This window comes from Hyperolius riggenbachi, chromosome 8 (genome assembly GCF_040937935.1).
Source record: "Hyperolius riggenbachi isolate aHypRig1 chromosome 8, aHypRig1.pri, whole genome shotgun sequence".
NCBI classification, from domain to species: domain Eukaryota; kingdom Metazoa; phylum Chordata; class Amphibia; order Anura; family Hyperoliidae; genus Hyperolius; species Hyperolius riggenbachi.
In genome coordinates, this window is record NC_090653.1 from 258,996,922 (window position 1) to 259,009,522 (window position 12,601).

A 12,601-nucleotide genomic window follows, 5' to 3' on the forward strand; every position below is an offset into this window, starting at 1 on the left:
ACTGGCTATACTAAAAATCACATGCAGAGTGCTGTCCCAAGGTTGTGAAGAGCTGAATCGCCTTTTAAAAACAAACTTGGCAGAGAGGAAAAAGGAACTATTGATTTTCCCACAGGGAGATCTATAAATTGCCCACAGCACAACAACATGGCTGGAGATAAAGTCCACAATGTCGCTTACTTTACAAAAACACAGATTATTAAAGGATACCCGAGGTGACATGTGACATGGTGAGATAGACATGTGTATGTACAGTGCCAAGCACACAAATAACTATGCTGTGTTCTTTTTTTTCCCTTTCTCTGCCTGAAAGAGTTAAATATCAGGTATGTAAGTGGCTGACTCAGTCCTGACTACAGTGTGACCCTCACAGTACATACTTAAAAAGCAAGAAGTTTTAAATCAGGATGATACCATTTATTGGCTAACTACAAATTAATAAGAATAAACAAGCTTTCGGCCTTGCAGCCTTCGTCAGGTTTACATCCTGTTACTTATGGCTAACACGGTACAATACCCTACTGCTACTACTATACTTAAATAGAAGATTTAAATATAAAATAAAACTGTGGAATGTAAAAAAAAAAAAAAAAAAAAAGTCACTTTTAGGAGGAGGAGGATAGATACAATCATTTATTTCATTACGGTAGTTTTATTTTCGCCTCGGGTGTCCTTTAACCATGGAAGAGACAATCCCAGGGATGCTTCCTGACTGCAAAATGAATGTTATTCTGGTAACCTGGGCCCATATGCAATTCACTTTTTCTCCTGACTTTTCTCCTCGGTCAGATTTTCACACCTTGGCCTCGATTCATAAAAGTGCCTGCGAGCGGGGAAAGTCGAGCGGGGAAACACCGCTGTCGGTATTTCCGCCTTCAGGGTGGTAATTCATAAAAATGTAGCTAGATGTGACAGGCGTGCGGAGATATTCCGCTGTAGGCAGGCGTTAGGCTGTCGGGAGACATACGGAAACAGGAGAAGCAGGCGGAATCCCTCCGTGCGGTGTTCTCTCTGCAGCTGCTTGGGAGGTCTGTCCCATTCACTGCACTGTATTCCGCACGCTTCTCGCCACATCAGAGGTAGCGGTAATACCCGTCCGCATACCGCTACCTCTAATTTTTATGAATTGACTACTTGTTACTTTTGCTATGATAATCACTGCGCAAGGCGGTGATTTATCACTCTGCTCGTGAATGTCGGCTTTTCATGCGGAAAAAGCCTTTATGAATACAGATTTGGCTGTGTGGTCGGTAAAGTGAGCCGTTTTCAGCATTTCCTCATGCGGAAATGCTTTATGAATCGAGGCCCTTGTCATAAAATGGATTTTATACCACCAGCCAGCAGGACAAGAGTCAAGATTTGGGATGCTCATTTGGATTCCGGAGAATTGAGATTTCTGCATTTCCGATCGGAAAGTGTTATTCTGTGGAAATCTGATTTACTGCAACTCGGTAATTTTAGCCCAATCACAGAACTCGGAAGCACTGGACCAATCAGAGGATGCATAATTATTCCACAAAAATCGGTTTACTGCAGTAATTTTTGATCAATCACAAGACTGGTTTACTGTTTTTTTTTCCGATTTTTTTTTTTTTTTTTTTTTTTTTTTTTTTTTGCATTCTCTCATGCAAAAACCATTGACAAAATACTCCTCAGAATGCGGAAAATTCAGAAATTGGCATTGGCGTAAATCGTAAATAGGCATTTCCGACCATCCCCACTCTAAATTTTGATGGTACTTTTTCAATTGTAAAATGCTGAAAAGTTATTTTTAAAATGAGATGAAAATTCTCCTAGGAGAAAACTCAGGAGAAGAAAAAAGAAAAAGAAAAAAATTGCATCAGAACACATATACACAGTATGTGCATATATAGTACTTAAGTGCAAAAGTTTCAGTATCTTTGGAATAAACACCATAAAATGCATTCAAACGTAATGCAAGTAGTCGTTTTTATTGATCCGAGGTACCCACTTTCCCCTCAGAAACCAGGAAAAAAAAAAAAGTGACTGACTCGCGTATAAGCCCCCTCCCCAATATAGCCCCTTACCGAGTAGCCAGATGTTCCCCCAGTACAAGTTATTCCCTCTCCCTATAGCCAGATGTGCAACAGGGATGATACAGCTGTGTCTCAAGACACCACTAGCTGGCATCATAGATATGAGACACAGGTTGCCACACAGGAAGAATCCCCGATCATTGCACTGCTGACACATTGCTTGCACACTACTCCACAAGCCAGGGGACACAGGTAGTCTAGAGCAGTGCACTCTATGTTGCGGGGGATTGGGGGGGGGGGCCATGGACACAGCAGGGAGCCAGCTGGCAAGAGCAGGATCACTTGTGATGATCATTGCACTCCTCTGCCAGTAACACAACCTGCTCCACCATCCCTTCTGCTCCACTGACTCACATACAAGCCGAGGAGGTAACTTTTCAGCATATTTTTTGTGCTGAAAAATTAGGCTTATACATGAGTATATAAGGTAAGATAAACAGTTTATTGGACTGGGGAGAGGCTGACACATTTACCTGAAGGGTCCATAGAAACAGGAGGCAAACTTGGCACTGTAACTCATCACTGACACCTAGGATGAGAGAGAACGGACATTACTAGTCTCACCGCAAACACCCCCTTCCCCACAGTTATAAAGTACCAATATTTGGTCTTGTGATACATAATAAGACAAAAGCCTTAAGCTATGTACACACATGCGACAACGATAGTTTGTTGTGAACGACGAACGAACTCTTAGTTGATGAAAGAACGACCTAAGTAAAGTTAGTTTTTAAAAGTGTGTAACGAACTGATCGTTAGAATGAACGTTACATCACAGAAAGCAACTATTGCGCTTGCGCATAAAAATGAAAAGTTCCATGGAGAAAGTGAAATGCGCATGTCAAGCCTAGTACGAACGACCGTTTCCAACGATGTACTACTTTTGCAAATGATAGTCGTTGGAAAAAATCCGCCAAGATAGATTGTTTGTTTTTAACGATCTAGCTCGTCCGTCGTTAATGGTTGTTGGCTGCTTTTTTTTAAACGATCGTCGTTTGAAACGATCGGGGAACGATCGTTTCAAACGACTATAGTCGCATGTGTGTACGCACCTTTATACACACACACACACACACACACACACACACACACTAGATTCCTACAAAGTAAAAATATCTACAGAGATGGGTATGATAAGTTTTTCCCTGTACAGAGTTGCCACACAAGAAGAAACTTATAGCTTATGTACAAGTACATGTAGTGAAAATAATATAATGAATAACTAATGTAAAGCGCTGCGTAATATGTTGGCGCTATATAAATACAATAAATAAATAAAATTGCTAGAGATTTAGTTAGTGTTTGCCCTTTATAAAAATCTTTCCTCTCCCCGATTTACAGTCAGAAATTTATCACAGGTGGCGACATCTTTAGTCCTGCCAGGTGATCCGTTCGGAGTGTTTGTTTACTGAGAGTTTTAAAGCCAGTACAAAATATACTTGGTCTCTCCAAATGCTCTGGGAGGAGAATTCCACATAGCTAAACAGCCTAGGCTGTGACATCACTAATAGGGTGGGGCTACATATCAATATACAGCAATATATACACATGGGTAGTGTTACCAATGCTGAAACCAGTAAAATTACAGTAAAAGTGGGCACCCTGAATCATTTACTACATTCTGTCACTACAAGGGCCTCTTTAATAATACAATTATGCTAAGTTTATCATGCAAGTGACAACCAATCATGAAAAGGCATCCAATGTTAGTGCCTACTATAGATCTCTGCCTTGCTATTGGACATACAGAAGAGCAGAGCCGTGATGTGAAATCACACAAGGCAGGTTCTCTTGGTTTACATGAGCAGAATCTCTCCTAGGCTGGAGAGCAACTTTTCAGGTTCTGAAGACCAATGTCTAACACCAGCCTCTAATACTTTCAGCCATAGACCCTGAACATGCATGCAGAAGATCCGGTGTTTATGACAATATTGTCAGATCTGACAAGATTAGCTGCAGGCTTGTTTTCTGGTGCGATTCAGACACTACTGCAGCCAAATTGATCAGCAAGGCTGCCAGGCAACTGGTATTGCTTAAAAGGAAATAAATATGGCAGCCTCCATATACCTCTCACTACAGTTCTCCTTTAATATCATAAGTTTCTGAAGCCAATTTGCTTTGAGCAAAGTTTTAGTTCCGCCCCCAGGGTTTTCCCACTTTCTGTGGATCAAGAAATCCACCAACAGTCAAATTTTCAGCCCGTCTGTACATACGACAGGAAGATCTCACCTTGTTCGCCATATCGTTGGATATTAAAGCCTTCTTAATTGCTCCGATCCTGCCGTCCATCATATCCGATGGAGCCACGATGTGACAACCTGCAACAGTACAAAACAGCAAAAAATACACAAATGGCAAACAAAACATATCCTGAAAAAGGTCAGCAAGGAGTATATATTCATGACCTGTTAGGGCTCAGACACACTAGAAGTGCTCCTTTGAGCGCAAAAAAAAAACAAAAAAAAACCCCTCCCATTCACCTTCATTAAAATTGCATAAAAAAAAAAAATAAAGATAAAAAAAATAAACCAAAAGTTAAAATCTCTCTTACTTTTCTTGTATACAAATGATCATTCCCCAGTTTACCTGACTCTTATTTGGTACGTTGCCGCACAAAGGAAGTTGCAGGGCATGCTGGGTTGTCTTTTTTTGCTTCTGTACATTAGTTAAGTCTGAGCAGCAGACTTAACTAATTAAAGCAGCAAAAAAGGACAACCCAGCATGCCCTGCAACTACCTTCCTGCGGCAACGTACCAAATAAGAGTCAGGTAAACTGGGGAATGATAATTTATAAACAAGAAAAGTAATAAAAGTAATAGTTATTTTACCTTTTTGGATTGCCTGGTTAGCATCCGTATTACTGGTTTACCAGATAAAAATAAAGAATTGAATTTTGATTTTATGCCCGACAGTTACACTTTAACCACTTGCCGACCGCCTACTTCATACTGGCGGCGGCAAAGTGGCAGCCCCAGGACCACGTAACGCAGATTGGCGTCAGGTCCTGGGGCACTCTCTGGCCGGGGATCGCGCGCTGGGATGCGCGCGCATCCGCCGGCAATAGGCTCCGCCCACCCGCGACGTCAATCTGCCGGCCAATCGGAAGCGCCGGCGGGTTGTTAACCCGACGATCGCCGGATAGGAAGCGTATAATACGCTTTGTAATGTTTACAAAGTGTATTATACAGGCTGCCTCCTGCCCTGGTGGTCCCAGTGTCCGAGGGACCACCAGGGCAGGCTGCAGCCACCCTAGTCTGCACCCAAACACACTGATCTGCCCCCCCTCAGACCCCCCCCTGCCCACCCCCCAGACCACCGTTTGCACACAATCACCCCCCTAATCGCCCATCAATCACTCCCTGTCACTATCTGTCAACGCTATTTTTTTTTTTAGTCCCTAAACTGCCCCCTGCTCCCTCCTGATCACCCCCCCCACCCCTCAGATTCTCCCTAGACCCCCCACCCCCCCCTGTGTACTGTATGCATCTATCCCCTATGATCACCCGTCAATCACCCCCTGTCACTGCCACCCATCAATCAGCCCCTAACCTGCCCCTTGCGGGCAATCTGATCACCCACCCACACCAATAGATCGCCCGCAGATCCGACATCAGATCACCTCCCAAATCCATTGTTTACATCTATTCTCTCCTCTAAACACCCACTAATTACCCATCAATCACCCATCAATCACCCCCTATCACCACCTGTCACTTTTACCCATCAGATTAGACCCTTGCGGGCACCCAATCACCCGCCCACACGCTCAGATTGCCCTCAAACCCCCCCCCCCTTATCGATTCGCCAGTGCATTATTTACATCCGTTCTTCCCTGTAATAACCCACTGATCACCTGTCAATCACCCCCTGTCACTGCCACCCATCAATCAGCCCCTAACCTGCCCCTTGCGGGCAGTCTGATCACCCACCCACACCAATAGATCGCCCGCAGATCCGACATCAGATCACCTCCCAAGTGCTGTGTTTACATCTCTTCTCTCCTCTAAACACCCACTAATTACCCATCAATCACCCCCTATCACCACCTGTCACTGTTACCCATCAGATTAGACCCTAATCTGCCCCTTGCGGGCACCCAATCACCCGCCCACACCTCAGAACGCCCTCAGACCCCAGCCCTGATCACCTCGCTAGTGCATTGCTTGCATCTATTTCCCCCCTCTAATCACACCTTGAGACACCCATAAATCACCTCCTGTCACCCCCTAGCACACCTACCCATCAGATCAGGCCCTAATTTGCCCTGTGTGGGCTCCTGATCACTCGGCCAAACCCTCAGATCCCCCTCAGACCCCCTTCCGATCACCTCCCCAGTGCATTGATTGCATCTATTTTCCCCTCTAACCGCCCCCTGAGACACCCATCAATCACCTCCTGTCACCCCCCTAGCACTCCTATCCATCAGATCAGGCCCAATACATCCTGTCATCTAAGAGGCCACCCTGCTTATGACCGTTTCTACAAAATGTGCCCCCTCATAGACCACCTGTCATCAAAATTTGCAGATGCTTATACCCCTGAACAGTCATTTTGAGAAATTTGGTTTCCAGACTACTCACAGTTTTGGGCCCGTAAAATGCCAGGGCAGTATAGGAACCCCACAAGTGACCCCATTTTAGAAAGAAGACACCCCAAGGTATTCTGTTAGGTGTATGATGAGTTCATAGAAGATTTTATTTTTTGTCAAAAGTTAGCGGAAATTGGATTTTTATTGTTTTTTTCACAAAGTGACATTTTCACTAACTTGTGACAAAAAATAAAATCTTCTATGAACTCACCATACCCCTAACAGAATACCTTGGGGTGTCTTCTTTCTAAAATGGGGTCACTTGTGGGGTTCCTATACTGCCCTGGCATTTTAGGGGCCCTAAACCGTGAGGAGTAGTCTAGAATCCAAATGCCTCAAAATGACCTGTGAATAGGACGTTAGGCCCCTTAGCGCACCTAGGTTGCAAAAAAGTGTCACACATGTGGTATCGCCGTACTCAGAAGAAGTAGTATAATGTGTTTTGGGGTGTATTTTTATACATACCCATGCTGGGTGGGAGAAATCTTTCTGTAAATGGACAATTGTGTGTAAAAAAAAAAAAAAATCAAATTGTCATTTACAGAGATATTTCTCCCACCTAGCATCTGTATGTGTAAAAATACACCCCAAAACACATTATACTACTTCTCCTGAGTACGGCGGTACCACATGTGTGGCACTTTTTTGCACCCTAAGTGCGCTAAGGGGCCCAAAGTCCAATGAGTACCTTTAGGATTTCACAGGTCATTTTGCGACATTTGGTTTCAAGACTACTCCTCACGGTTTAGGGCCCCTAAAATGCCAGGGCAGTATAGGAATCCCACAAATTACCCCATTTTAGAAAGAAGACACCCCAAGGTATTCCATTAGGAGTATGGTGAGTTCATAGAAGATTTTATTTTTGTCACAAGTTAGCGGAAAATGACACTTTGTGAAAAAAAACAATAAAAATCAATTTCCGCTAACTTGTGACAAAAAAAAAAAAAAAATCTTCTATGAACTCACCATACTCCTAATGGAATACCTTGGGGTGTCTTCTTTCTAAAATGGGGTAATTTGTGGGATTCCTATACTGTCCTGGCATTTTAGGGGCCCTAAACCGTGAGGAGCAGTCTTGAAACGAAATTTCTCAAAATGACCTGTGAAATCCTAAAGGTACTCATTGGACTTTGGGCCCCTTAGCGCAGTTAGGGTGCAAAAAAGTGCCACACATGTGGTATCGCCGTACTCAGGAGAAGTAGTATAATGTGTTTTGGGATGTATTTTTCCACATACCCATGCTGAGTGGGAGAAATATCTCTATAAATTGACAATTGTGTGTAAAAAAAAAATAAAAAAATTGTCATTTACGGAGATATTTCTCCCACCCAGCATGGGTATGTGTAAAAATACACCCCAAAACACATTATACTACTTCTCCTGAGTACGGCAATACCACATGTGTGGCACTTTTTTGCAGCCTAACTGCGCTAAGGGGCCCAAAGTCCAATGAGCATCTTTAGGCTTTACAGGGGTGCTTACAATTAGGCACCCCCCAAAATGCCAGGACAGTGAACACACCCCACAAATGACCCCATTTTGGAAAGTAGACACTTCAAGGTATTCAGAGAGGAGCATAGTGAGTCCGTGGCAGATTTCATTTTTTTTTGTCGCAAGTTAGAAGAAATGGAATTTTTTTTTTTTTTTTTTTCTGTCACAAAGTGTCATTTTCCGCTAACTTGTGACAAAAAATAAAATCTTCAATGAACTCACCATGCCTCTCACTAAATACTTTGGGATGTCTTCTTTCCAAAATGGGGTCATTTGGGGGGTATTTGTACTATCCTGGAATTTTAGCCCCTCATGAAACCTGACAGGTGCGCAGAAAAGTCAGAGATGCTTGAAAATGGGAAAATTCACTTGGCACCATAGTTTGTAAACGCTATAACTTTTACCCAATCCAATAAATATACACTGAATGGTTTTTTTTTTTATCAAAGACATGTAGCAGAATAATTTTCGCGCTCAAATGTATAGGAAATTTTACTTTATTTGAAAAATGTCAGCACAGAAAGTTAAAAAAGTCATTTTTTTGACAAAATTCATGTCTTTTTTGATGAATATAATAAAAAGTAAAACTCGCAGCAGCAATCAAATAGCACCAAAAGAAAGCTGTATTAGTGACAAGAAAAGGAGGTAAAATTCATTTAGGTGGTAGGTTGTATGACTGAGCAATAAACCGTGAAAGCTGCAGTGGTCCGAATGGAAAAAAAAGGCTCTGGTCCTTAAGGGGTTTTATGACTGCAGTCCTTAAGTGGTTAAACATTCTCATTCAAGTGAACCAATTAAGCAAATGCGGCGTTCGATACAGATTTTCCCTGTCATTTCATGCGACCCCGGACACCCCTTGCGGCTTCTGCGGACGATTCACCACCGTGTCTTCCGCCGATTGCAACGGACGCAGACGATCGCTGCAGAAAAGCCCCCGAACGAGACGCCACAAGACGACAAGCTGGAAGCCGGCCGTCTGAACTGGCACTGACTTTTTTTTTGTCATTTCTTCTGTATTTAATAGTTATCTATTAGATTATTTCATCAAACCTGCCATACACCATTCAATTTTTAAAGCAATTAACCTGCTTTTCCCAGTGTATCCAATCAGATCTTTATCGAAATAAAAACAAAAAAAAAAGTTCTTGATTGAAAAAAAAATAATCGATTGATTTGATTGTATCATGTTTGGCCACACTCAGTTCCGTTATTAAACCTTAATCTACATTCCTCTGTATATTTATAGCTGAGCATTTGTGATGACATAACCAGCGATTTGGGTTATATAAATGTACTGGGTTGGAGGCGCCAGGTATGGCACAAAAAATCTATTCCAAATTATCCATTCCAAGAGATAAGAAATAGAAATAAGCAAGAGAGGCAATTGCTTACCTCTCTGGATGAGAAAACACCAGTTTGACTGGAAAACAACATTTATTCAAGCACCAAATTAGACAGACAACACGTTTCACGGGTCCTCAACTGCTTCCTCGGGTCAGTTCAACAAAACTGTGCCTCAGGGCCCTTTTCCACAGGAAGCTGAACTGCGTGCTCAGTGAGCAGTTGCCAGGCAGCAGCAGGAAGTCGCCTTCCAGGCAGCAGCAGCAAGCAGTTGCGAGAGTTCAACAGTCTCTTCGCTGCCGATCAACTGCTCATGGAAAAGGTTAAGAGCATGAGCGCCTCTAGGCGTTATGGGTTATATGTTCGGTTCTCATACCTGCGCGGGCGTAGGCCAGAGCCACTTCCGCTAGTCGCTGGCAGCTGGCCTCGTTCCGGATACTCCCATCTTCCCGGAGGATACCTGTGAACACACAAAATATTGCAATAAACTACGGTAGAGGGGGAAAAAAAAAAAATTTTGATTGGCTGATTTTACCAGTTCCAGTAGGGAGGAGTGGCTGCACACTTACCGCAGTGGCCGTGGGAGGTGTAGGGACACAGGCACACGTCACAGGCTATAAGCAGATCTGGGAAGTGAGTGCGGATCTTACGGATAGCCAGGATAGCAGGGGTGTCATCTGCATCCGCTGCTGAGCCCCGATCATCCTGTACGGAGAAAAGCCTGGTCAATATAGTTCACCTAGCAATTTACTAATCCATCCCACACAACTGCAACAACAGCTGTGACAGTTTTAACCACATGCGGTCCAGAAATTAAACAATTCACTACCTTTTAGGCCAGAAAGCTCATTCGCATACATTGGAAATACAGCAACAATAGGAAAACTAGCCAACACATCAGTGCCTCAATAGAGCTGTGCAAAGCATACAAACAACCGGTTACTAAACGACAAGGAGCTGCAGTGGTCACATGACTGCCACCAGTGTCCTAAAGATGATGGCATTTCCAACCATTTAACCTTTATTGACATCATAGTGGTAGGAGGAGGAGCCTATCACACTAATAAGTTTTGACATTGGTGACAGTTCCTGTTAAGCTGGCCACTAACAGTCCAATTTCTAGCGAAAAATCGTTCGAGCGATCAGAAATTCCGATCGGATTGGTTGTAAATAATCTCCATTGATGGACACAATCGATTATGAACGAGTGAAAAAAATGTCAATGAAAATTTGGATTTTCTTGGTGGTCGTGATAGATAGGCAGCAAAGATTGGTTAGTTGATGGTGTAGTGAACAATTTTTCGTCCGATCAGAATTTCTGATCGCTCAAACGATTTTTCGCTAGAAATTGGACCATTAGTGGCCAGCTTAAGGGGAGTTTAGCTTCTATACCTTTGCAACTTTGGTGGGGACGCCAAAGATCAGCACGCTCTTCAAGCCATTTTCCACAAGAGGGCGCAGCATGCCTTCCAACTTGTTCACTCCATACCTGTAAACAGCATAGATCAGTGGTTACCAAACTTTTTTGGGTGAAGGCACCCTTGGTGCCTTTGAAATTTGTTCAAGGCACCCCTCGGCAAAAACTACAGAAATGCCATTATGACCCTTATCAGGCGACGACCCACTCCAAGTGATGTTTATTAGGCACTGCGATTTCTCTCATGTTCAACTTCACCCATGGTTGCGGGGACTAAAGGTTAACTAGCAGGTAATGCAGCCATATTGTATATTAATGTGTGTGTAAAAGGGAAAGAGGCGCCCTGATGTAATAAAAGCATCTAAAATCAGCTTAAAATCGAAAAGTGATATGAGGTAGCTTACCTCAATGACGAAACCTCTGTAGTTAATACAAGGGATTTTTATTAGCACAGGCAACGCGTTTCGCGGGTCTCAGCCCGCTTCATCAGGCCAGTAAAAGTGCCTACAATAGCAACAAGAACTCCTCAATATACTTGTACATGTATATCAAACATAATAGTAAAAAATGTTCTACCAAGATCATAAACATTGCATCATATCATATTGATCAAATTTTTAGATGCGTTTTTGTACATACATAATGTTTTTTTATAAATTATTATTATGTAAGAAAGAGTAATACTGGCGATAATCGTTAGCAGTAAAGATACTAATCGCAATAAAGGAGGAAAACTTAATGGGCCTGATTCACAAAGCGGCGCAAACCGTCCAGCACGGGCGCGCCAAAACAGCCAGCATGCAAAGCGCCGCCCGCGGACCCCCGCACGCGCAAAACGCTACGACCCGCGCGATCGCGGGCCCCCCGCGAATCACGGCAAACCGCGCGCGTAAAAGCCCGCAACCACGCGAACGTAGCGTTTTGCGCGTGCGGGGGTCCGCGGGCGGCGCTTCGCATGCTGGCTGTTTTGGCGCGCCCGTGCTGGACGGTTTGCGCCGCTTTGTGAATCAGGCCCATTAAGTTTTCCTCCTTTATTGTGATTAGTATCTTTACTGCTAACGATTATCGCCAGTATTACTCTTTCTTACATAATAATAATTTATAAAAAAACATTATGTATGTACAAAAACGCATCTAAAAATTTGATCAATATGATATGATGCAATGTTTATGATCTTGGTAGAACATTTTTTACTATTATGTTTGATATACATGTACAAGTATATTGAGGAGTTCTTGTTGCTATTGTAGGCACTTTTACTGGCCTGATGAAGCGGGCTGAGACCCGCGAAACGCGTTGCCTGTGCTAATAAAAATCCCTTGTATTAACTACAGAGGTTTCGTCATTGAGGTAAGCTACCTCATATCACTTTTCGATTTTAAGCTGATTTTAGATGCTTTTATTACATCAGGGCGCCTCTTTCCCTTTTACGTGCTAAGTATACCCCCGAACACATCCTGTCCGAGGGGAGGTGGCAGACCACCAGTGGAGTCCCCACAGTGGACTCTGTCCCCTTTTTTCCACTAAGAGAGCGACCATCCTTCCGGTTCTGGCTAGGACCACCCCGAGTGGAGTCGGGTTTATTGTCTCCACCTGCTTCCTGTGGTTGGTTGCCCCAAGCAACCTCCCTTTGTGAGTAGTGCTTTTAATTTATTTTTTCTTTTATTGTGGTCATTGACATATTGCACTACTGGGCTCCCGTTTTT

The 12,601-nt window shown here is 43.3% G+C and overlaps 1 protein-coding gene across 2 annotated transcripts in view; it reads right to left on the reverse strand.

Moving 5' to 3' along the window:
- The window catches only part of ALAD (aminolevulinate dehydratase), a 106,728-nt gene that overhangs the window by 11,509 nt on the left and 82,618 nt on the right, over positions 1-12,601 (reverse strand). For both annotated transcript variants that reach the window (XM_068248708.1, XM_068248707.1), the window contains exons 4-8: positions 10,870-10,966; positions 10,047-10,182; positions 9,854-9,937; positions 4,287-4,375; positions 2,531-2,586 (exon numbers count right to left, since the gene is read on the reverse strand). In XM_068248708.1, the coding sequence (XP_068104809.1) occupies positions 2,531-2,586; positions 4,287-4,375; positions 9,854-9,937; positions 10,047-10,182; positions 10,870-10,966 (462 nt within the window). The remainder of the gene's footprint in view (positions 1-2,530; positions 2,587-4,286; positions 4,376-9,853; positions 9,938-10,046; positions 10,183-10,869; positions 10,967-12,601) is intronic.